This window comes from Leptopilina boulardi, unplaced genomic scaffold (assembly GCF_019393585.1).
Source record: "Leptopilina boulardi isolate dan_hultmark-lab unplaced genomic scaffold, ZJU_Lbou_2.1 LbouV2_265, whole genome shotgun sequence".
Lineage (NCBI taxonomy): Eukaryota > Metazoa > Arthropoda > Insecta > Hymenoptera > Figitidae > Leptopilina > Leptopilina boulardi.
The window spans coordinates 19246-46663 of NW_026137824.1; the positions used below are offsets into that span (position 1 = coordinate 19246).

The window sequence follows — 27418 nt, forward strand, 5'->3', positions numbered from 1 at the left end:
TTTTTAATCTACTGACGATTTTATTACTTTTTGGGATATCATCTAGCGTATAAATACCGTTAAAAGTAGTTTTGATTACGGGATTAAGAGTAACAAAGAAACATAGGTAATGTAAACATTAATTTGTATTTTTTCACATGTAAACTATCAAATTAAACCTAACCAAAAACTGCGTGTTTCTGAGAACTAGCAAATTTTAAATGATTGTGAATGACTAAATTTGGTATATGGTCAATTCGTTCAGATCAATTTACTTACTAAGAATAAAGTCGGAATTCTTTGCACTCGTTTATTGGTTCAATTGATTACATTACATGCATTTACACATGTAAAATGTCAAATTGAACCTAACCAAAAACTGAGTGTCTCTGAGAACTAGCAAATTTTAAATGATTGTGAATATCAGTGTAGGATCCGCAGTGTAGGATCCGCAGTGTAGGATCCGCAGTGTAGGATCCGCAGTGTAGGATCCGCAGTGTAGGATCCGCAGTGAAGGATCCGCAGTGTAGGATCCGCAGTGTAGGATCCGCAGTGTAGGATCCGCAGTGTAGGATCCGCAGTGAAGGATCCGCAGTGAAGGATCCGCAGTGAAGGATCCGCAGTGTAGGATCCGCAGTGTAGGATCCGCAGTGTAGGATCCGCAGTGTAGGATCCGCAGTGTAGGATCCGCAGTGTAGGATCCGCAGTGTAGGATCCGCAGTGTAGGATCCGCAGTGTAGGATCCGCAGTGTAGGATCCGCAGTGTAGGATCCGCAGTGTAGGATCCGCAGTGTAGGATCCGCAGTGTAGGATCCGCAGTGTAGGATCCGCAGTGTAGGATCCGCAGTGTAGGATCCGCAGTGTAGGATCCGCAGTGTAGGATCCGCAGTGTAGGATCCGCAGTGTAGGATCCGCAGTGTAGGATCCGCAGTGTAGGATCCGCAGTGTAGGATCCGCAGTGTAGGATCCGCAGTGTAGGATCCGCAGTGTAGGATCCGCAGTGTAGGATCCGCAGTGTAGGATCCGCAGTGTAGGATCCGCAGTGTAGGATCCGCAGTGTAGGATCCGCAGTGTAGGATCCGCAGTGTAGGATCCGCAGTGTAGGATCCGCAGTGTAGGACCCGCAGTGTAGGATCCGCAGTGTAGGATCCGCAGTGTAGGATCCGCAGTGTAGGATCCGCAGTGTAGGATCCGCAGTGTAGGATCCGCAGTGTAGGATCCGCAGTGTAGGATCCGCAGTGTAGGATCCGCAGTGTAGGATCCGCAGTGTAGGATCCGCAGTGTAGTATCCGCAGTGTAGTATCCGCAGTGTAGTATCCGCAGTGTAGTATCCGCAGTGTAGTATCCGCAGTGTAGTATCCGCAGTGTAGTATCCGCAGTGTAGTATCCGCAGTGTAGTATCCGCAGTGTAGTATCCGCAGTGTAGTATCCGCAGTGTAGTATCCGCAGTGTAGTATCCGCAGTGTAGTATCCACAGTGTAGTATCCACAGTGTAGTATCCACAGTGTAGTATCCACAGTGTAGTATCCACAGTGTAGTATCCACAGTGTAGTATCCACAGTGTAGTATCCACAGTGTAGTATCCACAGTGTAGTATCCACAGTGTAGTATCCACAGTGTAGTATCCACAGTGTAGTATCCACAGTGTAGTATCCACAGTGTAGTATCCACAGTGTAGTATCCACAGTGTAGGATCCACAGTGTAGGATCCACAGTGTAGTATCCACAGTGTAGTATCCACAGTGTAGTATCCACAGTGTAGTATCCACAGTGTAGTATCCACAGTGTAGGATCCACAGTGTAGGATCCACAGTGTAGGATCCACAGTGTAGGATCCACAGTGTAGGATCCACAGTGTAGGATCCACAGTGTAGGATCCACAGTGTAGGATCCACAGTGTAGTATCCACAGTGTAGTATCCACAGTGTAGTATCCACAGTGTAGTATCCACAGTGTAGTATCCACAGTGTAGGATCCACAGTGTAGGATCCACAGTGTAGGATCCACAGTGTAGGATCCACAGTGTAGGATCCACAGTGTAGGATCCACAGTGTAGGATCCACAGTGTAGGATCCACAGTGTAGGATCAACAGTGTAGTATCCACAGTGTAGGATCCACAGTGTAGGATCCACAGTGTAGGATCCACAGTGTAGTTTCCGCAGTGTAGTATCCGCAGTGTAGTATCCGCAGTGTAGTATCCGCAGTGTAGTATCCGCAGTGTAGTATCCGCAGTGTAGTATCCGCAGTGTAGTATCCGCAGTGTAGTATCCGCAGTGTAGTATCCGCAGTGTAGTATCCGCAGTGTAGTATCCACAGTGTAGGATTTACAGTGTAGGATCCACAGTGTAGGATCCACAGTGTAGGATCCACAGTGTAGGATTTACAGTGTAGGATTTACAGTGTAGGATCCACAGTGTAGGATCCACAGTGTAGGATCCACAGTGTAGGATCCACAGTGTAGGATCCACAGTGTAGGATCCACAGTGTAGGATCCACAGTGTAGGATCCACAGTGTAGGATCCACAGTGTAGGATCCACAGTGTAGGATCCACAGTGTAGGATCCACAGTGTAGGATCCACAGTGTAGGATCCACAGTGTAGGATCCACAGTGTAGGATCCACAGTGTAGGATCCACAGTGTAGGATCCACAGTGTAGGATCCACAGTGTAGGATCCACAGTGTAGGATCCACAGTGTAGGATCCACAGTGTAGGATCCACAGTGTAGGATCCACAGTGTAGGATCCACAGTGTAGGATCCACAGTGTAGGATCCACAGTGTAGGATCCACAGTGTAGGATCCACAGTGTAGGATCCGCAGTGTAGTATCCGCAGTGTAGTATCCACAGTGTAGTATCCACAGTGTAGTATCCACAGTGTAGTATCCACAGTGTAGTATCCACAGTGTAGTATCCACAGTGTAGTATCCACAGTGTAGTATCCACAGTGTAGGATCCACAGTGTAGGATCCACAGTGTAGGATCCACAGTGTAGGATCCACAGTGTAGGATCCACAGTGTAGGATCCACAGTGTAGGATCCACAGTGTAGGATCCACAGTGTAGGATCCACAGTGTAGGATCCACAGTGTAGGATCCACAGTGTAGGATCCACAGTGTAGGATCCACAGTGTAGGATCCACAGTGTAGTATCCACAGTGTAGTATCCACAGTGTAGTATCCACAGTGTAGTATCCACAGTGTAGTATCCACAGTGTAGTATCCACAGTGTAGTATCCACAGTGTAGTATCCACAGTGTAGTATCCACAGTGTAGTATCCACAGTGTAGTATCCACAGTGTAGTATCCACAGTGTAGTATCCACAGTGTAGTATCCACAGTGTAGTATCCACAGTGTAGGATCCACAGTGTAGGATCCACAGTGTAGGATCCACAGTGTAGGATCCACAGTGTAGGATCCACAGTGTAGTATCCACAGTGTAGTATCCACAGTGTAGTATCCACAGTGTAGGATCCACAGTGTAGGATCCACAGTGTAGGATCCACAGTGTAGGATCCACAGTGTAGGATCCACAGTGTAGGATCCACAGTGTAGGATCCACAGTGTAGGATCCACAGTGTAGGATCCACAGTGTAGGATCCACAGTGTAGGATCCACAGTGTAGGATCCACAGTGTAGGATCCACAGTGTAGGATCCACAGTGTAGGATCCACAGTGTAGGATCCACAGTGTAGGATCCACAGTGTAGGATCCACAGTGTAGGATCCACAGTGTAGGATCCACAGTGTAGGATCCACAGTGTAGGATCCACAGTGTAGGATCCACAGTGTAGGATCCACAGTGTAGGATCCACAGTGTAGGATCCACAGTGTAGGATCCACAGTGTAGGATCCACAGTGTAGGATCCACAGTGTAGGATCCACAGTGTAGGATCCACAGTGTAGGATCCACAGTGTAGGATCCACAGTGTAGGATCCACAGTGTAGGATCCACAGTGTAGGATCCACAGTGTAGGATCCACAGTGTAGGATCCACAGTGTAGGATCCACAGTGTAGGATCCACAGTGTAGGATCCACAGTGTAGGATCCACAGTGTAGGATCCACAGTGTAGGATCCACAGTGTAGGATCCACAGTGTAGGATCCACAGTGTAGGATCCACAGTGTAGGATCCACAGTGTAGGATCCACAGTGTAGGATCCACAGTGTAGGATCCACAGTGTAGGATCCACAGTGTAGGATCCACAGTGTAGGATCCACAGTGTAGTATCCGCAGTGTAGTATCCGCAGTGTAGTATCCGCAGTGTAGTATCCGCAGTGTAGTATCCGCAGTGTAGTATCCGCAGTGTAGTATCCGCAGTGTAGTATCCGCAGTGTAGTATCCGCAGTGTAGTATCCGCAGTGTAGTATCCGCAGTGTAGTATCCGCAGTGTAGTATCCGCAGTGTAGTATCCGCAGTGTAGTATCCGCAGTGTAGTATCCGCAGTGTAGTATCCGCAGTGTAGTATCCGCAGTGTAGTATCCGCAGTGTAGTATCCGCAGTGTAGTATCCGCAGTGTAGTATCCGCAGTGTAGTATCCGCAGTGTAGTATCCACAGTGTAGTATCCGCAGTGTAGTATCCACAGTGTAGTATCCACAGTGTAGTATCCACAGTGTAGTATCCACAGTGTAGTATCCACAGTGTAGTATCCACAGTGTAGTATCCACAGTGTAGTATCCACAGTGTAGTATCCACAGTGTAGTATCCACAGTGTAGTATCCACAGTGTAGTATCCACAGTGTAGTATCCACAGTGTAGTATCCACAGTGTAGTATCCACAGTGTAGTATCCACAGTGTAGTATCCACAGTGTAGTATCCACAGTGTAGTATCCACAGTGTAGTATCCACAGTGTAGTATCCACAGTGTAGTATCCACAGTGTAGTATCCACAGTGTAGTATCCACAGTGTAGTATCCACAGTGTAGTATCCACAGTGTAGTATCCACAGTGTAGTATCTATTGCATTTCAATGAGACATAATTTTTCTATATGCTCACCAAATTTTATTAAATTTCATTTACAAGCAACAGAGTAATTCCAAATTTAGTGGAAAGGTAACAAAATATTCAGTTGTTAATAAATAATTAAAAACTTAATTTTTTTAAAAACGCATTTTAGGAATGTTTTTAATTCGGCTTCCTGCAATAGATTATGAAAAAAAATGTTTTAAATTTGAAAATTCAGTTTTAAGTGGCCGAGTTGGGAAATTTTCACCCATTACTTATTTCATATGCCTTGATTTCTATATTCAGTTTTTATTATAAAGCATTGTGATCTTTATTATCGTAAAACTAACAGAAACTGTTGTAACATAATTAAATAGGAATAAATTGTTTTACAGATCAAAAGAAATTCCTTCGTATAAAACGAGTGGTGGCCCTGAAAAGGGCCGTTTGTTTACAATCATGCTTTGAAAATGTGACAAGAATAACATTTTCACCATCTTACTTCCTGGCAACCTTCTTTGCCGCGGGCTTTTTTGCTTTTGGTGCAGCAGCTTTCTTTGGGGAAGCTTTTGCCTTTTTTGGAGCAGCTTTAGTGGTTTTAGGTTTGGCAGCGGTGGATTTTGCCTTTGGTGGTTTTGCCGCAACTTTCGGGGTCTTCTTTTTTTCGGCAACAGCTTTCTTGGTCTTGGCTGCCACAGCCTTTTTCGGAGAAGCTGCTTTCTTAGCCTTAGGAGCAGCAGCTTTGGGTTTAGCAGCAGGAGTCTTAGCCTTGGGCTTAGTTTTACCTTCAGCCTTGGTGACGTTCAATTTGAAGGATCCTGCAGCTCCTTTTCCTTTAGTTTGGATCAAGGCCTTATTGGCAACTGCAGCTTTCAAATACTTTCTGATGAAAGGGGCTTGCTTCTCGACATCGACTTTGTAGGTGGCAGCGATGTATTTCTTGATGGCTTGGAGGGAAGAGCCACCTCTTTCCTTCAAAGATGCGATGGCTGCATTAACCATCTCTGATGCTGGTGGATGACTGGCTTTAGCACGGGGCTTTTTTGCCTTCGCAGCTGCAGCCTTTTTAGGAGTTGCAACTGCAGGCGCTGCTGGTGATTCTACTTTATCGGTCATTTTGATAATGAAACAATTCGAAAAAAAGTTTAATAACTCTTGAGATACTCTCAACGCAACTGGTGAAAGAGAAATGAAAATTTTCCCTGACGATCCGTGACTTAGGGGATTGCACGGACGGTGAAGAAAGACCCTTACGCTCGTGCGCCGCTTGCCATTCGAATTCTCGATAACTTGGGAACGTCATTCAAAAAATTTGTTAACTTTTAAGTGTTAACGCTTTAATAAATCGTTCTAAATATCTTTAATTTCAATTTTACGAATATTTTACTTTTTGACTAATAAAAAATAATTTTTATTTTTACATCATTCTTGGGTAGAATTAAACATTTTTCGAAGCTCTGCTTACATTGATCGAGCGTACCAAGTTTCAAAAATTGTTAAAAATATGTTAACAAATTCCATTGTCAAAAATTTGAGTTTGCAAATTAATTCTGTATTTGTTCCCCTTTATGAATATTTAATTTGTTTATATTTTAACAATATATTGAAGGTGTTACGAGTAGTTTAATTTCAGTATCAGTTCAAATTTTTGATATGGTGAGCGTAAACGTGTAGAATGATTGTCTTGATCAATAATGAAAAAAATTTTAACATTTTTTTAGCATTGTTACATGTATAAATTTTAAACTTAATTTATCGTTTGAGGAATTTTTATTTTTAACTATGGACTTGCAAAATAAAGGAAAATTTTTACATGCTCCAATAAAGAGTTTATGTACATACATATATGTAAATATGAACTGAACAGTTAAAAGGGACCTTACTTACGAAAAAATCAATTTTTTATTGATTTGTGTCCAGATCACATATATTTATTACTTTCAGTACATATACTAATCTATAATTAATATTAAAATGTCATTTTTTTAATGTTTGAAAAAAAGGTAACAAATGAATTATTTACGGAAAATCTCCTTTCACTTGTAAAAAGCTTGTATAATATTAAAAAGAAATTAATGAAAATTTGTTTCTAAATAAACATAAAGGACTACCTGCTTTGGAGATTAAAAAATTTATTGCACAGCCGTAGCAGATTCCGTTCACAACTGCGCATCGTGTTAAGTTTTGCAAACTTGCAGCAAGCTTATGCCAAGTTTGCCCTGCAAGCTTGCCATATGAGGCCTATTTGTTACTTGCACCAAACATGCTATATGTTAGAACTGCAATCTTGCACGGCAAGCTTTCTGTAAGTCTGTTGCAACAATTGTGCTGACTGGAATTAATGTGCAAAATAATTCGTTTGTATATCTATTTAATTTTTTATTACGCTAGCGTTTTTATTAATCTCAATTTTTCATCAACGATTGAAGCATTAATAGTTTAAAATTTTAGCAAATTGAAACTTTAGTCAATTAAAATTTAGATGAATTGAAATTTAATTAATTTTTAAAAATTAAATTAAATCCACTCAGTACGTGACATCATTTGTGGCCGGTGCCTAAGTTATAAATTTTAAAAAATTCCAGATCTTTATTATCAATTTAAAATTTTGTAAAAATTAGGAAAAATATTTTAGTTTACAAGAATTTATGCATAAAATTTGTTTTATAAAAATAAATAAAATATTTTTAACCCTTAAAGTGCATCGTTGAAAATTCGATCATTCAGCGCATCGCGGGTGCCTGACACCCAAGTGACTTTGAAGGTTGCTTACTCAGCCGCTATTGAATATTTTGTTACAAAAATTTTATCCTACATGGTTTAACATATCTATTTTAGTATGCAAGTAGCACTTTAATCATTTATTCATTTTAATTATATGAGATGATATCCGATTTTTTCGAATTAAGTAATGTTTTCGAGAGTCCCAAAATTGGGCTGGGTGTCAAACACCCCCCATGCACTTTAAAGGTTAAACTAAACTAGATGTTTTTTGGGTTGTTGATTATCAATTTGTGGTTGAAATGAATAATTTGAAAGTTATAAAGATTGTGAATGGTACATCTGTTTGCTTTTATTTAATTATCTGATTCCGCCACTGAGAATCTTTTCTTTAGGTTAACTTAAGATTTGACAAAGTAAAGAATAATTTAAAGTCTATTTTATGATTGAATATGTAATGAAGAGTTACTAACCAAGTTTGTTGCGAATATATACTAGTATTCACGAATAACTGACCTTCCGTTGAATAAGCCCTATAAATCTGAAATCAATTTGTTATGTGGTTTTGAAAAAAATTGTTACCAAAAATCATTACATAACGATTTCTTTATTTCTTATTTTTAAGATCAATCAATGGAGCAGTTAGAAACAAAATAATTTCAACGTAAAAAAATGTGTTGGCCCTGAAAAGGGCCGATTGTGTTTGGAAGGTGTTGGAAAAAAATTAAGCACGTTCTCCTCGGATACGACGAGCCAATTGGATGTCTTTTGGCATGATGGTGACTCTCTTGGCGTGGATGGCGCACAAGTTGGTGTCTTCGAAGAGACCGACGAGGTAAGCCTCGCTAGCCTCCTGGAGAGCCATCACAGCAGAGCTCTGGAAACGCAAGTCGGTCTTGAAATCTTGAGCGATTTCACGAACCAAACGTTGGAAAGGAAGCTTGCGGATGAGGAGCTCAGTGCTCTTCTGGTAACGACGGATCTCACGGAGAGCGACAGTTCCTGGCCTGTAACGATGGGGTTTTTTCACTCCACCAGTTGCAGGCGCGCTCTTTCTGGCGGCTTTGGTGGCGAGTTGTTTCCTTGGTGCCTTACCACCAGTGGATTTACGAGCGGTTTGCTTGGTACGAGCCATGACGATGCTGTAAGTTCGGAGACTAACAAAACAATGAAATTTTGCGGGAAAAATGCTGTATTTATGGACTTTCGACCCTTCTGTTCAATAAGCAGCTAAAGGGAGGGGAAACTAACAACACGATTGGTAGATTAAAATTGTGGTGGGAGAAGTGTGCCACACGATGTTATAAAATAATGCTCACTTCCCTCGAAAAGCATTCTCAGTTTGTTCTTCGTTCGAGTTTGACGTACGAACTTTATTATCTGCAAAAATGACTGGTCGCGGAAAGGGAGGTAAAGGTTTGGGAAAAGGAGGAGCAAAGCGGCATCGCAAAGTTTTGCGTGATAACATCCAAGGTATCACCAAGCCAGCCATCCGTCGTTTGGCTCGTCGTGGTGGAGTGAAACGTATCTCCGGATTGATCTACGAGGAAACTCGTGGTGTTCTCAAAGTGTTCCTTGAGAACGTGATCCGTGACGCCGTCACTTACACCGAGCACGCCAAGAGGAAGACTGTCACCGCCATGGACGTCGTCTATGCTTTGAAACGTCAAGGCCGCACCCTTTACGGTTTCGGCGGTTAAATATACACGTCATCATCATCATCATTTGCATACAATCGGCCCTTTTCAGGGCCACCAAATTTTCTAACTTTGGAATTCTTTTTTTTAAAACATGTTTTCAAAACAAAAAAATATAGTTTGATGTTGATAATTGATTTTATTAGTAAAAATTTCATTGTTTATGAAGACATTGATATTTCGAACACGTAAAAGTTTTTAGTTTAGCTAGCTCTAAGCTACTTGTCACTGCTCTAGTAAAAATTTAGTAACTTTTAATTTTTACAATAAAATAACTAAATTTTCACTAGAGCAGGGTGCGGTAATTGAAGAGAATTGTGACAAATGGCTAGTGGAGAAAATTGGGTTTGGCTAAACTTCAATACGTCATCTAGAGTTTACTTACTTCGGAAACCATTTTTCTTTTTCGTTTTTTTTTTATTAACACGATAAAAAAGAGAGACAAAAACCAAAATTTCTGACGAAGTAGATAAAACATAAAAGTCACTAGGCCACCAATCCCAATGGAAACCAACCCAGCAGAATAGATTTTATTTTAACTAATCAAAATTGAGTCTTACGGTAAGGTAATTTTTGCTGTAAGAGACTCCATTTTAATTGGTTCTTCTCTTCTTCTTCTCTTTTAGTGGCCGGTTGAAATTATATTTTTGATTGGTTAAACTCTCTTCTACTAATCTGCTCCATGTGACAGCCATAACAAGCGATTATATTCTTGCTCGAATTTCATTTCGATATGTCGAACTTACGAGATATTGCGCTAAACTTAAATAATAAATTTAATATAATCTTTTATTTCTTCTAAATGGAAATATTCAGCTACTCGTAAAATGCAAGATTCATGTATAAAATAAATCCTTCACGGTTTAATTCTCAAATTCTCGTTTGAGTATCTCATGGAGAATTTGATAAAAAAAATTGTTTACTTTTATTTTCTGGAATGCAAAAATCTAATTGGTTGTCCATTATCAGATTGTGAACAATCAATCAGGTTTGTGTATTGCGGAAAATTCAAAATAAAAATTTTGCATTTAAGGCGGTTTTTTTAAAATATAATGGTGGTAAAAATAAATAAATACTGACTTAAAGATGTTAAAGAAAAAATTAATTCATTCGTAAAAAAATTTGTTGGCCCTGAAAAGGGCCGTTTGTATTCGGAGAGATGAAGATTTAGATTTACTTGGAGCTGGTGTACTTGGTGACAGCCTTGGTGCCTTCAGAGACGGCGTGTTTGGCAAGTTCACCAGGAAGGAGAAGCCTGACAGCGGTTTGGATTTCCCGGGAGGTGATGGTGGACCTCTTGTTGTAGTGGGCCAAGCGGGAAGATTCGGCAGCGATACGTTCAAAGATGTCGTTGACGAAGCTGTTCATGATGCTCATGGCCTTGCTGGAGACTCCAGTGTCGGGATGGACTTGTTTCAACACTTTGTAGATGTAGATGGCATAGCTTTCCTTCCTCTTGCGCTTCTTTTTCTTATCAGTCTTGGTGATATTTTTTTGAGCCTTGCCGGCTTTTTTAACAGCTTTTCCACTTGCTTTAGGAGGCATTTTGGATATTCAGAGATAAACACGTGTAAACTCAATGAGAATACGGAGTGAATTGATACTCCGACCACAAACCGGGTTTCTTTTATGTTCTGTCGCAGTGGCTATGCTACATTGTGATTGGTTCGTGCACTCGCTGTAAATGCCCACCTGTCACAGTATTGTGGTAGAAGAATAGTGGTGGGGGACCCTAATGGAAGTGCATAAATAGTCGATTTTACTGAAATTTTTGTATTAGTCATCCAACCTTTGAGTTGTTCGTTTCGTTGCTACTAAACTAAATCGAAAAAATGTCCGGACGTGGAAAAGGAGGCAAAGTCAAGGGAAAGTCAAAGACTCGTTCCAACAGAGCTGGACTTCAATTCCCAGTTGGTCGTATCCATCGTCTCTTGCGCAAGGGAAACTACGCTGAGCGAGTTGGTGCTGGAGCTCCAGTCTACCTCGCAGCAGTAATGGAATACTTGGCTGCTGAAGTTTTGGAATTGGCAGGAAATGCCGCTCGCGACAACAAGAAGACCAGAATCATCCCCCGTCATCTCCAACTTGCCATCAGGAATGACGAGGAATTGAACAAACTTCTTTCTGGTGTCACCATCGCCCAGGGTGGTGTTCTTCCCAACATCCAGGCTGTGCTTTTGCCCAAAAAGACCGAAAAGAAAGCTTAAATTTCTACCAACATCCTCTAAAACAATCGGCCCTTTTCAGGGCCATCAAATATTTTTTACGTTTGAAACTTACGTTCTTTATTTTTCTATTTATTGGGTACATATTTCATTTACATTAACGAATTTGAATTTCGGCATTCTACTTTTCAAATTTCACTTATCACTTTCTTAATTTCGCATTCTACTTTTAACTTTCAGCAATCCACATTCTAGATTTTACTCTTATTTTTTACTTAAATTCCGTTTTTACATTTTCCAAATCATGAATTTTACTTTTCACTTTCCTTATTCCACATTTCATTTTTGTCGATGCAGATTTCCGTTTTTATTTTTTGATATATTTAATTTTAAAACATTGTTACGTCAAACTTTTTTAACAAAAGGTAATAATTGATATTTCGAAACAATTTTAGTTTTTATTATTTTTAGGGAGAATTTTTTTTTTTTACTGTAGAATAAGAAAAAAATTAGTCCTACGTAATTATCCGGAATAATTATGTAATTGAACTTCTGTTTATTGAAGAAACACAAATTACAGTAGAAAATTGAATTTTTTAAAGAAACACAAATAATCAATTCTTTAACATAATAACATTATCTAATTTTTATTTTAGTTTACATCGTTTTAAAAAATTGAAAAAGAAATCTAATATTCATTAATTAAAAAATCTGTATAAGGGAAAAATTTTAAAACAAAAATCTAAATTTGAGTTTAGAAATTCCAATAAACTATGGTTATCATTATTTTAGAGTAAATAATTTTAAAAATAAGCATAAACTAAATGAAATATTTTGGTTGGAATGTTTAAAAAAAAATTGAAAAATGGATATTTTACAAAATCACATTTATTGTGCTTCTGTAATTATGTACATTACGAATGGTCGATATTTAATCGGATTAATTTCTCGTTCCTCTCGGCTTTCGTTTTACACTGTATGTAATTTATAAGTGTAATAATAAAAGCGCAGTTAAAACCGTGCCTTTTCTGTACAGAGATCTTAATTTAAGAATTCACTAATATTTCATTTATTATATTTCATATCAGCTATTTATCATGATAATCCACCTTCTTTTGTGTATAATATTGCATATAAATAGCAAACTAATAATTATTCTATCATCCACAAGGCAAGGAATATTTGGAATAATTGCGATACTATTTTCATTTTTTTTTTTTTTTGTTTTCTTTTTTTTTTTTTTTTATATCAACAACGAAAATTTCTTTACTTTTATTCCAAATTATTATAGTAACTCTTAACTGCTATTTGGCAGTTCAATTATTATTTGTAAGCGATCGATTTTACGTTATACAATATACGAATCGCATAATTTTTTGTACAATTATTGCAAGAGTATTTATATAAAATACTCTTTTTCAGTTTGTCCTTTTTCATTGATAAAAATGAAAAGACTGCCTTACAAAATGTGTTCTTGACAATCTTTCATTATTTATTATATACTTAGTTTTGTTATTTTAAAAAAGCCATTACCATCTACGTAACAATTATACAATATATGTGAAGTTGGCAATGTTCTTTTTTTTTTCTCTTATAAACATGGAATTGATAAATGCCACTTTTAAATAGAAATGCAGGTACAAATATAAGAAACAAGATGAAAAGTGTAAATTGACATTAAAATTACTTATTGATATTTAGAAATTGTTACTAGTATTTTTTTTTTTTTTTTGTAAATACAAATTTTCATTAAATTAATAATCAAAAATTTGAAACATTAGTGAAAATTGTTTGTATCTTGAATTCACATTATATATATATTTCATTTTCAAGTTATATATTATTAAGTCTTCGTCTAAGAAAAATGTTCTATTTTATTCATTATTTCTCCTAATATAGAAAACTACTGATAAAAAGTGTAAAGAGGGGTTATTCTCCATATTTTATAATTCTTTAAAAATACACTCTTTCACTATTAGAAATGTCAAAAATTAAGAAAAATCAATTCCTGCTAATTTCCCTTTCCCCCTTAACATGAATTTCTTTTTTTAATTATAAAAATTTAGTACCTTTTTTTAAATTATTAATTGAAACTTTTATTTGGACAAAACTTTTCATTCAGGGAAAAAAGTTAAGCCGCAGTCGTAAAATGATGATCTTTGGATGAAAATAACATTAAATATCATTTATAATTTAATTTGCAGTAAATAGTAACTATATATCTATATATATGAAATGGAATATATTACACATTACCTTTTTGTTATTATTTTCTTTGTTTTTTTTTTTTTAACATCATTATTTATTATTCTTTATGAAAGTTGTCGCGTCACGAATGAACTAATTTCTAATGTTGTAATGTAACATCATTTCCACGCTTGTTTCTGAGCTTTTTGTGAAGACAATTTTTTTGTGACATAAGATGAAATTACTAATCCCGCGAGAACAATGACAATTAAATAATAATCGAAATCTTCTTTAAGAACGTCAAATGTTTTTGACGGCGCTACTCTAGTGTAGAATAAATCTGAAAAACAAAAGAATTGTGTTTTATTCTTTAAAAAAAAAAGAAAAAAGGTTTTCTTAAAAAACAATTTATGTAATTTATTTTTTAAAAAAATAGAAATATAATTTTAATCGTAATAAAATGGAAAATTAATTTTAAAAAATACAAGAAAATAAATAGATTGTTTAATAAATTAAGATTTTCTTTTTAGGACACCCCCCCTCAATTATGTTCTAGTGAAAAGAGTGAAATATAGTAGAAAAATTCGTTTTTCTAACTTCAAAATTATTAGAATTAAAATTCAGTAAATTTGATAAATAAAATTTTGTCATGAAAAATTTGTTAATGTTAGGGAAATTGAAAAAATTCAATTCTTATAAAGAAATTTGAAGTTAAAATAAAAAAATATTACATACCAAGACCATGTACAAAGACTAGACAAGTACTTTCAAGGCCACTGGGACTAGTATGAATTCCCGATACTCCAAAGACACTTTGATTATAATTTATAACAGAGTCCATGTGAATTGGAATCTCTGGCATATAAGGTATCACTCCTTCTTCTCGTATTTCTGGATTTATTGGTCTTCTTGGATCAACCAGCATCCATGGCAATTCTAAAACGCCTCCATTTGCCAAGGCCACTTGAACAAATAAAAAAAAAAAACACATTTTATTGAAAATTTAAATAAATTTTCACACATAAATGTTATTTAATTAAAACAATAATTCTAAATAATAATTATTATTTCTATCACTTTAATTTTATATTTAAGAGGGTATTATTATTATTATCGTTAATAATTATTGTGAAAAATTTGTTAAAAATATTTTGTTTAAAATTAATTTTCTTACCTATAATATGTTTACTAGTTATTCCTTTCTCGGTAATTGTTTCTTTCATCGATTCAATTGCCCCTGGAAATATAAAAGCTTGTCTCTCGACAATTGGTAATTTTGTTGTTGACAAAGAGGAAAACACTGAAACAGAAAAGAAATTACAGTAACAATTGTGTGTTTTTTTTTTAATTTTCACTAAAAGGAAAAAAAAAGAAATTTAGCAAAATGTATTTTTAAAAAATTCTTCTTTCATTTCTAACTAAAAACTAAAATCATTTAAAAGAAATGCCAATTTCAGTTACCAGTCGAATTATTTTGTGTCTTTCCCTCGTAGAGTTCCAAGGATGCAATTTCTGTTCTTCGACTTCTATCATTGAAATAACTATAAACTAACCAATTTTCAGAATGTACCACGTGCACTGGACCACGAACCTTTTTATGTACCATCGAGAAAATCATTGATCCAGATACAATGTCCAATAGATAAACATTCAATGTATCTGTGAGAATTTTTTTTCTTATTAATTATTTTCAAATGTTAAATAAAAAAATAATCTAAATACATTATCAATAAATTGATAAAATTTAAAAAAAAAATTAATGTGAAGTAAATATAAAATTTATGGAATGAAACAAAAAATAAATATAATATCAATAGAGAGAGAGAAACAATTACTTTTATGAGTTGCGCTGACTCCTTGAGTAACAATAGCAACGAGATTTGGATTAATATATTTATAAAGTACCGAACGATCATTTAACACACGTCCTTGTGAATGTACATGCTCAAGTGGATTTTTCGATACAATTTCAATAATCTTTTGATTCTTTGGCGAGAGCACCAACTCCCAAACTTTATCAGCGACTAGATTCTAAAAAAAGAAAATAATATCCTCATTTATTATATGTATCAACCGACAAACAACAAAATTTATCTTTTCTTTAGATTTTTAATTAAAACAATAAAACTTTGAGTAAAATAGGCAAAATTAAAAAAAAAAAATCCTAATTATCTGAAATTTGTTAGAAAAATCTTCCAATTTTTACGAAAAATGAAAAAAATTGTCAAAATATTTTTTTCATCTATTTTATTTTATGATATTTGAATTTCTTGCAAAAAATTTCTTTGAAAATAATTTTGTTAAATTTTTTAAAATAATTTCTTAAATACAGGCCTAGGATCGACTTTAAGACACAAAAAAAGTAGTTTTAGTTGATTTATATTTTAAAAAAAGTCGAAAAAAACTAGTTTTTTTATTTTAACAAAATTTAATTGATTAATGAATATTTTACTTTAAATAACTAATGTTATTAGATATTAAATTCATTTTATTAATTCTGTAATAAGAATAATTCTATAAAAAGATTATCAAGAATTTTTTTTTTTTTAATATGTCAGAATCGAATTAATTGTAAGACAAATTTTCACAAATTATATTTAAGTACGACAAATTTCGAAAAAAAATTATTAAATTTCCATTTATATAATTTTTGAAAGTCTGATTTAAGCAATTTATTCGAATTTAAAATTTTGTTAGTTTTTAATTTTGATGGTTAAAAAAAATTTAAGTCAATTACTTAATTAAATTTTATAGATTTTTAAATATTTTTTTTTTTTTAAACTAATAATCATTTTGGAAGAGTTAAAGTTGAAATTTTTAGAAATAGTTGAATTTCAAAAGATTTTGTTAATTTTTAGACAATAATTAAATTTTACAGAATCAAAAATAATAATTTATCAAATAATTTTAGATAAAATTTTTTAAAAGTAATTGAATTTTCAAAAATTTTTAATTTAAATTTTTGAAATTAATTAAACTTCAAGTGATTTTTAATTAAAATTTTTTGATGATTTCTGTTACCTAAAAAATTTATTAGAAATTACAGACAAAAATACAATAATTTGAAAACTTTTTAAGTGAAAAAATGGTTTCAGATAATTGAATTTTCGAAGAATATTATAAAAATAATTAAAAATAATTGAATTTTAGTAGAATTATATAATTAAAATTATTAAATTTCAAAAAATTTTAGATGGAAAATTTTAGAAATAATTAAATTTTAGAAGTATTTAAATATTAAATTTTGAAAATAATTGAATTTCAAAAGATTATGTTAAATTTTAGACAATAATTATACCAAAGAAAATTTTTAGTGATTTCTGTTGATGAAGAATTTATAAGAAATCACATAAAAAAAAATTGAATTCCAAAAGTTTTTAATTGAAAAATGTTTCTAGATAATTGAATATTCGAAGAATATTATAAAAATCATTAAAAATAATTGAAATTTTTGCAAATTATTAAATTTCAAGTGATTTTGAATTAAAATTTTTTAGTAATTTTATTTGATAATTTTTTAAAAATTATAAACAATTATTAAATTTCATAAAAATTTTAATTGAAAAATAGTTTAAGATAATATTGAATTTGTGAAAAATTTCATTAAAATAATAAAAAAATAATTAATTTAGTGAAGGATTTTCAGTTAAAAATTTATTAAATAATTGAAATAAAGAAGATCTGAAGAAGATCTGAATTGTATACTAAAAAAAGACGTATTTTGTTTAAAAATTTTGTAAAAAAAAATGTAAAAAAAAAGTCGAAAAAATCGCATTTTATTAAAACAAGTCGAAAAAAGTCGTATAATCCGAGGCCTGTAAAATACATTGAAAATATGTGTGTACCCTCATGATGACAAAAAAAAAAAAAACTCAATTAGAGAATTTTTAATTAGAAAAAACTAACCTTTTCATGACTATAAGATAAGGAAAATCCATTGAGTACACCAGTAGTTTGATCGGCAGTAAATAGATACATGCTTTTTCCCACTGAAACTGCAAATGGTGTGGCTTCTTCTGGAATAATGTGAATTTGATTTTTTTCATCAAGAATCAAAATACTACGTAGAAATTCATCTGTGGCTGCATGTAAAAGCATTGATTGTTTTATTTTATAATCCAACTTTATTAATTTTCCTATTGATTGGCCAGTAATTGGATTAAATGTAAATACAACACCGTTTCCATTTTCCTGTTAAATAACAAACGGGATTTATTATTTTACTTTTCCAAGGTATAACATTAATAAATTTAAAAAATTGTAAATGAATTTGAAGTTATGAACTAAAAAAATCATAAAATAGTAAGTATTAACTAATTGAAAATATTAAAATAAATTTTTATCGTTTGTAAATAAATTAATCTAAAAAAATAAATTTTTTATTATTTAAAAAAAAAAAATATTTTTCTTTAACAACAAACCTTATTGGCTGCAACTAAAGCGCATTGAGGAGGATGAGGAAAATGTCTACTGCCTCTTTGCAAATATAAAATCATTTTATTTGAATTTTTTGACAATCCTTGAATATTAGATACTCTCGATTGCCAAATTATCTCTCCTTTTCTCGTCTCGATACCAAAAATCTAAACATACATTTAAATAGATGAATTATTACATAATTTTTATTTTATTTTATAAAACGTTGGTGAAGTTCGAAACGTTTATAATCAACAATTGAAAAAAAAATACATTTTCCACACAAAAAAATAATAATTAAATTTTTGTCTACAAAATTTTTTTTTTAAATCAAAAATAATAATATAATTTGCATAAAAAAATATTTTCTCTTCTCAATCGTTGATCATAAACGTTGTGAAATTCACCAATATTTTATAAAAATTACATTATGTTAAATAAAAAAAATAAATTTTTTCTTTTCTTACCTTTCCACTGGAAGTAACGGCAACGATCATTTTGTGCAAACCAAATTTATCGCGAACTAAATCGGCTCTTTGATTTGATTGTTGTGGTTCAATTCCCAAAAGTGATTGAATCAATGATTTTGCCTGATAAACTTGAGAACCAATCCTTCTTATAATCATATCGATGATGTTCCCTTTATTTTTGCATAAAAATTAATTAAAGTCAATTAATTTCTTGATAATAAAGAAAAAAAAATTGACAATATAAAAGCAGTCAAATTGAGTTGATATTTATATAATATAATTTGAAATAATAATTTCTTTCGCAAAATAATAATAATCGGCACAAATCAAACTTTTTTTTAACGATGGCATATAGTATATGATTTCTAATTTTCATGCCACTAATAGAGTACAAGATACTATTTTCTTTTTTTCATTTTGTACATAACTCAAAGTGAGAAATTATTTCAATCTCACATTTTTTTCAAAAAAAAAATAAAAAAAAAAAAAATTACTAATATCAAAAACATGAAATTTTGAGAGAAAACAATTTCTTAATATTGTAAATAATTAATTTCTAAACAAACATGATTCATGCAATTTGTTTTTTTGTCTTATTTATGATTTGTCAAATATTTAAACGAAAAAAATCAAAAATAAATTACCATGCATTAAGCAAAATTTCTTTCTACAATCACAATAAGTAAATACTAAATAAATATTATTAATAAAATTAATGAATAATTATTTTTAAATTAATAAATTAGTTAATAAAAATAAATAAATAAAAATTAAATAGATGAATAACTAATAAAGTTAAAAAAACGAGTAAAATTTATATCAGTAACAAATTATAATAGCAATTGACAAATAAAATAATTCAATACTTTTTTCTTCAAATAAAATAAATCACATGAATAATATTTAAATATTGCAAAATACGTTTAAAAAAAATCAATTTTTCATTGAATTAGAATATATGATGAGCATTTTTCTACAAGTAAGTATAAGCAGATTTTCATCCTAGAGAAAAGCGATAATCTACAGGGGAAACTTGAAATCTCCTCAATTTTTGTTTAATATATTTTTTTTTATTTTTATTTAATTAATAAATTTTATTATTTATTAATCATTTAATTCAACAAACAAACTAATTATAAAAATTTCTATTACATTCTTCACTAAAAAAAAAAAAAAAAAATTAAATAAAAATTTTTTAACTATCATTATTTATTGATAAAAAAATTTTAAACAAAACTAACATTGTAAATAAACCAAGCATTTAAAACATAAAATTGAATATAAACAATTTTTTGGAGTCAAAAAAGACTTAATTTTCAATAAAATGATACTTTTAGAAATGAATTTGTATCATATATTTGAAGAACGAAATAAAAAGAATTATATTAAAATTTTTATTATTGCGAAATATAATTATCTGATCCTAATGCAAAAAAATCGATAATGATATATTAAGAAAGTATTTAAAATTTTTTTTTTGAATAAAATATGTTAAACAATAAAAATGAAGATAATTCAAGCACCTTGTCAATATTGACAAATCGAAAATATTGATTAAAACGAAATTCAAACCATGCTGCTGATAAAGCATTTCAATAATTCGAATGTGAAAATTTAATTTTCAAACTAGCCTGTTTTGTTTTTTGTCTTTACTTACATGAACCGTCTACATCAATACCTGTCAGCAGCCATTCACAGAAGAAAATTTATTAATAAGTTACCAAAATTTGTTAATATAATTTTGAAAATATTAGGTCCATCGGCTAGTTAATTAATTTTCATAATAAATAAATATTAAAGATTATATAAAAAGAGCATGAAATATTGCAATATTATATATGTACATTAAATATGATAATTTTAGTTGTAAATTATGTTTCACACACGTTCCAAAAGCTCATGAAACGATAAAGATGATTAAACCTCAAAATTTTAATTTTCCCAATATTCTATTTCTAAATTATTTTTGCTTGCTCAATTCATAATTTTTATTTGAAAAAAAAAAAACTAATTTTCTCTTCTTTTCAATATTTTTTTTATATTTTTAATAACTCACTTTTAATTATTTCTTTCTTTTCTAAAATTCTTAAAAAGAGATTACAGGATTTCCACAAATTTTTTTTGATTTCAAAATTCCATGATTTCCAAATCTTACTTAATATAATTTTCATGATAAAAGAATAATAATTTTGTAAAATATGACAAATTAATCGAAAAAAATTCAATTAATTGAAAATCTTATTAAATTAACAGTTAATTTGGTTATATAAAAATTTGTTCAAAAAAAAAAAATTCATCGACTAACAATTTTGTTGGAAATTGAAAACTAATTAAAATCCAATTCGATTTAATTAAAATTCAGTTAAATAACAATTTAATTACATAAAGTAATAAAAATTCGTTTATATGTGAATTTTGTTAAATTAAAATTTCACAAATTCAATAATAATAATTGGAAAAAAATAAATATTCATTACATTCAAAAATTAAGTACATCAATGAATAAAATAAAAAATCGACAAATTTATTTTATTTAAAAATTAATATGAAATCTTTTTCTTTTAATTTGGAAATTAAACATTGGGAGAAATGAAAATTTTGAGAACTATATGAGTTTCGTTGAATTTGTCGTTTAACGTAAAAAAAAAAGAAATAAAGAAAATTAATATTTTGTGTACTCACTTTCTTTTTGATCGAATTCCGTTTCTATCGCTTGATCTCTGTCTGACATTGGTAGTTCAACAATTTCCGTGGTAACAATTGTACTTAAAGCCTCTTCTCTCACCCAAACCAATTTATTATGTTGCAATAACGCAAGACTATGATCCTCCGAAAGAACAAGATTTCTACACATTATTCCCTTTGATTGACGAGGACATATTGAAGCCATTATCATTGGTGCTTGCAATGAATTATGATTACTTGTAAATGACAATGCTGGCAATGGTTTTAGACTTGAAAGTTCTGTTGCCGTTACTTCTGTAATCTAAATTTAAGAAAAAAAAAAAAAGACATTTATAATTTCTCCTACAAAGTTAAATAAAATGTCATCCCGCAAATAGTAATTAAAAATAATAATAAGTTATTATAAAATTGAAAAAAAAATTTGAAATAAATAAATATTATAAAAAGCTTACGCCATTTTTATTAATCATTTCCAATAATGCCTTCTCCTTTTCAACGGTGACAATATAAACGGAAGCATCGCCTGAAATTTCTTTTTCCAATATTGTTGGATCATTTTCAGTGATGAGAATTCGTTTTCTTGCATTGCCATCGGCGCTAATTACAAGAGCTGATTTATCACCGCGTACCAATTCAAGTCGATAAGGACTTTGAACTCCCGCTCCAAATATGCTATTTATTGTGATTGTCTGGGGCTCAGAATTTGGTTCAAATATATTTATTAAAAAGAGAATTGCCAAATCATTTTCACCTTTCAAGCAACCTAAATATGGCGCAGCTAATACGCAACTAAAAAAATAAAATTCAAAATTGCAACATTCAAATATATATATTATTTTCAAATCAAGTAATTTTCCTTGATATTAATATTATATACAAAAAACAATTTAAAATTTTTTTTTAAATTCAAAAAAAAGAACAATTTAAAAAAAAGGAAACTTACTCAGTCTCTGGACTTATAAACGGAGCGGAAACAGTTCGTGTTTTTAGTTTCTCTCCAGTTTTACTATCGTAAGAAGTAATTTCAACGCCACTATTGAAAATTGGCAAAATATGATGTAAAGTACCGTCCTTAATGTACCATTTAACGTCCTCTATCCTAAGAAACATAAATAAAATAGATTTAATAAAAAAAAAAAGAAAAAAATTTATCGAAACCACACAATTTTTCTTCCATCAAATAGACGAACATGATTATCCTGTTATAATATTATAAAAATAGTCGTATATATACGAAAAATTCAAAATCGCGAACATCTAGAATTACGAGGATAATTATGCATTTTCAAAGATCAAATTACAAGAACATAATTTTAATAGAGAAAGACAACATAGAGTTTTTATTATATACAGAAGTGAAATTTACAAATTCAATTTCGTCATTATTATTATTATTTGCAGTGTTTTTTGGTGTTTTTTTTTCTTTTTTCTTTTTTTAAATAAACGTGTCGGTTTTGAAAGAGTGAGGTGCAAATTAAAAAGATTATTTATCAAAAAGAACCTTTTAACATCGTACAATCCTACTGTTGAAAATGATATAAATGGAGAGTCAATTCTGAAAAAATTTACATACAATATTTATTAGCAAAGGAAACTAATTCCTTTACATATAGATTTTTTTTTTTAAACTTTCTTTTAGTTAAAATTGTTCTTCCGTAATTATAATTTCAATAAACAATTTAATAATCGACTTTTCGTTTGTTTATTTTTAATTTGAGCACAACTATTTTTAAATTTTAATTTGGCTGAAATATTGTAACACAATAAATTTTGTCTTTATACACTAATTTATACTTTGCAAAAGGTTTATCACCCGTTTGTTAATTTCAAATAAATAAATGTATAAATTAAACATAATAATAAATGAAAATATAAATTAAGATAATAGTGGTAATCCACGAAAAATTTACTAATTTTCAGAGCACCTTCAACGATTTGTTTGAAACTTGGCAATATTATTAACAGGCCTCGGATCGATTTTAAGGCGCAAAAAAAAGACGTTTTAGTCGATTTACATTCGAAAAAAGTCGAAAAAGTCGATTTTTTTATTTTTTAATTAAATTTAATTAGTTAATAAGTATTTTACTTTAAATAATAAATGTTATTAGATATTAAATACATTTTATTAATTCTATAATGAGAATAATTCTATATAAAAATATTATCAAGAAAATTTATTTCAAATATTTCAGAATTCAAGACGTAAATTTTAAAAATTTTAAATTAAGTAGGACAAATTTTTAAAAAATATATTATAGTTGAAATTTTAAGAAATAATTAAATTTTAGGTTTTAAATTAAAATTTTTGATAAATAATTGAATTCAAGTGATTTTTAATTGAAATTTTTTGATGATTTCTGTTGATGAAGAATTTATTAGAAATCACAGACAAATATTCAAGTTCAAAAGTTTTTAATTGAAAAATGCTTTCAAATAATTGAATTTTTGAAGAATATTACAAAAATCATTTAAAATTATTAAATTTTGCATGAGTTACAGTTGAAATTTTTAGAAATAATTGAATTTTAGAAGGTTTTAAATTTGAAATTTTTGATAAACAATTGAAGTGATTTTGAATTGAAATTTTTTGGTGATTTCTGTTGATGAAGAATTTATTAGAAATCACAAACAATAATATTCAAGTTAAAAAGTTTTTAATTCAAAAATGCTTTCAAATAATTGAATTTTTGAAGAATATTACAAAAATCATTTAAAATTATTAAATTTTGCATGAGTTACAATTATTAAATTTCAAAAATTTTTAGATGAAAAATTTTTAAAAAATATTTAAATTTTAAAAGGTTTTAAATTGAAATTTTTGGATATTTCTTTTTTTTTAAATTGTAAACAATTGTTAAATTTCATAAAAATTTTAATTGAAAAATAATTTAAGACAATTGAATTTGTTTAGAATTTCATTAAAATTATTAAAAATAATTAATTTAGAGAAAAATTTTAATTGAAAATTTGTTGAATAATTGAAAGAAAGAAGATCTGCATTGTATACTAAAAAAAAGACGTATTTTGTTTAAAAATTTGGTAAAAAATGTAAAAAATTCAAAAAAGTCGCATCTTATTCAAATAAGTCGAAAAAAGTCGTATTTTGAAAAAGAAGTCGTATAATCCGTGGTCTGTTATAACAATTGCTCAAAACTGTTTAAACGGTTAAAAATAGAGTTCGGTTTTTTTTCTAAAAATTAATTATAACAAGGCGCTTAAAATATGTTATTAACATTTTTTTTTTATATTTTCTTAATCCAAATTAGGATTTCTTTGATAACGCGTCAGAAATTGACGTACTATTATGAAACTAGATTTTTAATTCTTTTTTTTTTCAATACAAATTATTTACTCTCCCTACCAGAAGCAAAGTTTGAGGAGCCAAAATCATTTTTTTCTTATACTAAAATATTGTTAATTACATTCTTTTTAGAAAAAAAATTTCAAAACCGCTGTATGTAAATAAAAATTAATTAATAAATATTCTAACTCACCTATCAGGATTTCTCTCCGTCATTGGCCATTCGTTTACAATATGTCCACTTGCTAAATCCCAAGCCCTTACAATTGCTGGTACACCACCACTTACAGAAATTAATATCTCATCTTCTATTCCACTTAATGCCCTTATTCGACCACCACTACCTCTTTCCAAAACTCTTCGCCAAAGTATTTGACCTGAATTTGAAAAAAAAAAAAAAAATTTTCCCCTTGAGACATTAAAATTTCAATATTTTTTTTTTTTATTTATTTATCGATATCGGAAGTCTAAAAAAATAATATCAACACTTGTGTGAATGTGTGCGTAAAAATCCATGCATATTTAACGAAACTCTAAGTTTTTTTTAAACGGACATAAAATATAATAGAACCTTGTAAACCGATCGATTAAACTTTTTTTTTCTCCCGTTTAAAAAGCTGTTGAAAAATTAAACTTTTTTTTTCCACAAAATATTGAATTAATTCCTTTTTTTTTATAAAATAGAATCCTTTTTTTCTTTATGCAGTGTACAAAACTATGAGCCAAAAGTTTTGAACGTTCAAATGAACAAAATTTGTTTTGCAACTTCTTTAAGTACGAATTTTATTATAAAATATTGTGTTTTAAAAATCTAAAAAGAAGTTATTTAATTTAATAGTTGTTTAATTTACTGTTTTAATTTACATTGACATCATAATTTTTAATAATTTATAGATTGAAAAAAAATATTTCGTTCATTTGAACGTTCAAAACTTTTGGTTCATACAAAACTAAATTTTCGAAAAAAAAAACATTTCTTTCGAAATACAATATTTAAATAAATTAAATTTTACAATTTTATTTTCAAATTTTGTTATTTTATCTAATAAGATAAATTATATTTTCCGCTTACATTGAAAGGAAACTATAAATATTATTTCACATTTTAAAGATAAAAAAAAAAAAAGAAGGAAAAGTGAATAATTTCTTTTAAAAGATCGAGAAACTTTATAAAAAATTTGCAAAGGAAAAATATTTTTATAAACGTCAACACATAATTCTATGTGAAAAAAAGAATTTAAAAAAAATATAATTTTTATTCGTAATAAAACTTATTTCTCAATATAAAATAAAAGTTTTTTATAACGAAAAAAAAGACTATTTCGACTCATTTTCCCAATACCACTCATTTATTGATTAATTTCAATTTACTTTTAAAATTACTAACTACCATTTACCAAAATTTTTCACATTATATTTTAAACTATAAATTAATTTTCTAGCGAAAATTATCAAAAAAATGCAATTAAATCTAAATAATTCAAAATAAATAACATTTCCCCCTTTCTATATATTGTAATTTGAGAAATAAAGTTGAAAATTTTTTATGTCAACAAAAACTTGAAATCAAAAAAATGACATTTTCAAATATCACAAAATTAGAAGAAAAAAAAATCATAATAAATACGTTTAGATTTATCGACAGTAATATTTGCATATAAAGAAATGAAGTATAGTAGAAGACCTTCATAAATATTTAATTGTAATGACACTCACCTGATTTGAGATTTAGAGCGGCGATGACATTTTCTTCAGTCGCGACAATTATTTTTTTTGTCGTTGACACAGTATCAAAACTGGCAAATTTAACTTTTCCAACATAACTTTGTTTCCTAAAATATATTATATTTCATTAGTCAAACCCTCTATATTAATTAATTTTTTTTCTGAGTAAAATTTATTCTATATTATGACAAGAATATTGTCATTGGAAAAATGAATTATATTTTGATAAATGAAAATTTACCAGTCAAATTTTCCAATTTGATCCTCATAAAGACCCAATGAAACACTGAATAGTCCAATGAAAACTATAAAATATTGTAATAAATGTGCATTTCTTAAAATACAATTAATATTTCTTTCAAAACTCCATAAGAAGGAAGCCATGTCGAAGAAAAATTAAACTGTGAACGTGGCCCGTTCGTATTTGCGCTTCTGCTTGTGTAAAGCCGCCGGCGGCCATTTGTAAAAATAATAATCGACTACGTTCAGAGAGAACGATTTGTACAATTTGAGAATTTACCTATTACGCCAACTGGTGAATATATAAATTATCCCACGAAAATTTAAACCTATTAAATTTCTAGTTTTTTTAATTTATCAAACAAAAAAAAATTAATTTCAAAATTATACATTATTAATAAATTAATTTTAAGAGCTGAAAAATAGTAAAAATATGGGAATATTGAACATAACCTCGAATTAAAAGAGAATTTTTTTTAAACGGTTATTAGATATTAAAACCATTTTATGAATTCCTTAATTTTAAATGAGTAGGACAAATTTCTAAAAAAAAAAAAATTAAATTTTAAAGTTTTTATTTGAAACCTTTTTTCAATAATTGAATTTTTATAAAAATATTAAAATTATTAAAAATAATTGAACTTTGGAAGTTATAGTAGAAATTTTTAGAAATAATTAAATTTTAGGTTTTAAATTGAAAATTTTGAAAATAATATTGAATTCAAGTGATTTTTAATTTAAATTTTTGGTGATTTCTCCTGCTGAAAAATGTATTAGAAATTACAGATAAAAATTGACTTTAAAAATTTTTTCAATTAAAAAATACTTTCACACAATTGAATTTTCGAAGAATATTAAAAAAATTATTTAAAATGAAAATAATTA

The 27418-nt window shown here is 30.0% G+C and overlaps 6 protein-coding genes across 7 annotated transcripts; 2 read left to right on the forward strand and 4 right to left on the reverse strand.

Annotated features, from left to right (window-relative positions):
• Positions 1–5095: 5095 nt before the first annotated feature.
• On the reverse strand, positions 5096–6115 carry LOC127281075 (histone H1C-like). The gene has a single exon (XM_051304567.1). The coding sequence runs from the start codon at positions 6040–6042 to the stop codon at positions 5425–5427; it is 618 nt and encodes a 205-aa protein (XP_051160524.1). The 5' UTR covers positions 6043–6115; the 3' UTR covers positions 5096–5424.
• A 2209-nt stretch (positions 6116–8324) lies between these two features.
• LOC127281083 (histone H3) lies at positions 8325–8795 on the reverse strand. Its single transcript, XM_051304576.1, has one exon. It carries the CDS (start codon positions 8780–8782, stop codon positions 8372–8374), a length of 411 nt encoding a protein of 136 aa, XP_051160533.1. The 5' UTR covers positions 8783–8795; the 3' UTR covers positions 8325–8371.
• Positions 8796–8964: 169 nt separating this feature from the next.
• On the forward strand, positions 8965–9382 carry LOC127281094 (histone H4). The gene has a single exon (XM_051304590.1). It carries the CDS (start codon positions 9036–9038, stop codon positions 9345–9347), a length of 312 nt encoding a protein of 103 aa, XP_051160547.1. The 5' UTR covers positions 8965–9035; the 3' UTR covers positions 9348–9382.
• A 1042-nt stretch (positions 9383–10424) lies between these two features.
• LOC127281074 (histone H2B) lies at positions 10425–10924 on the reverse strand. The gene has a single exon (XM_051304566.1). The coding sequence runs from the start codon at positions 10887–10889 to the stop codon at positions 10518–10520; it is 372 nt and encodes a 123-aa protein (XP_051160523.1). The 5' UTR covers positions 10890–10924; the 3' UTR covers positions 10425–10517.
• A 191-nt stretch (positions 10925–11115) lies between these two features.
• LOC127281078 (histone H2A) lies at positions 11116–11603 on the forward strand. Its single transcript, XM_051304570.1, has one exon. It carries the CDS (start codon positions 11177–11179, stop codon positions 11549–11551), a length of 375 nt encoding a protein of 124 aa, XP_051160527.1. The 5' UTR covers positions 11116–11176; the 3' UTR covers positions 11552–11603.
• A 776-nt stretch (positions 11604–12379) lies between these two features.
• On the reverse strand, positions 12380–26758 carry LOC127281076 (ER membrane protein complex subunit 1). Of its 2 annotated transcripts, XM_051304568.1 has the most exons (15): positions 26535–26758; positions 26285–26400; positions 24762–24945; positions 22211–22366; positions 21720–22056; positions 21265–21568; positions 20240–20260; positions 18580–18752; positions 18118–18279; positions 17603–17887; positions 15532–15727; positions 15158–15355; positions 14871–14996; positions 14432–14659; positions 12380–14036 (listed from the first exon to the last, which is right to left on the reverse strand). In XM_051304568.1, exons 1-15 carry the CDS (start codon positions 26675–26677, stop codon positions 13876–13878), a joined length of 2790 nt encoding a protein of 929 aa, XP_051160525.1. In that variant the 5' UTR covers positions 26678–26758; the 3' UTR covers positions 12380–13875. The 2 variants fall into 2 exon arrangements, with proteins under 2 accessions (XP_051160525.1, XP_051160526.1); XM_051304569.1 differs by lacking the exon at positions 20240–20260.
• Between the last annotated feature and the right edge of the window lie 660 nt (positions 26759–27418).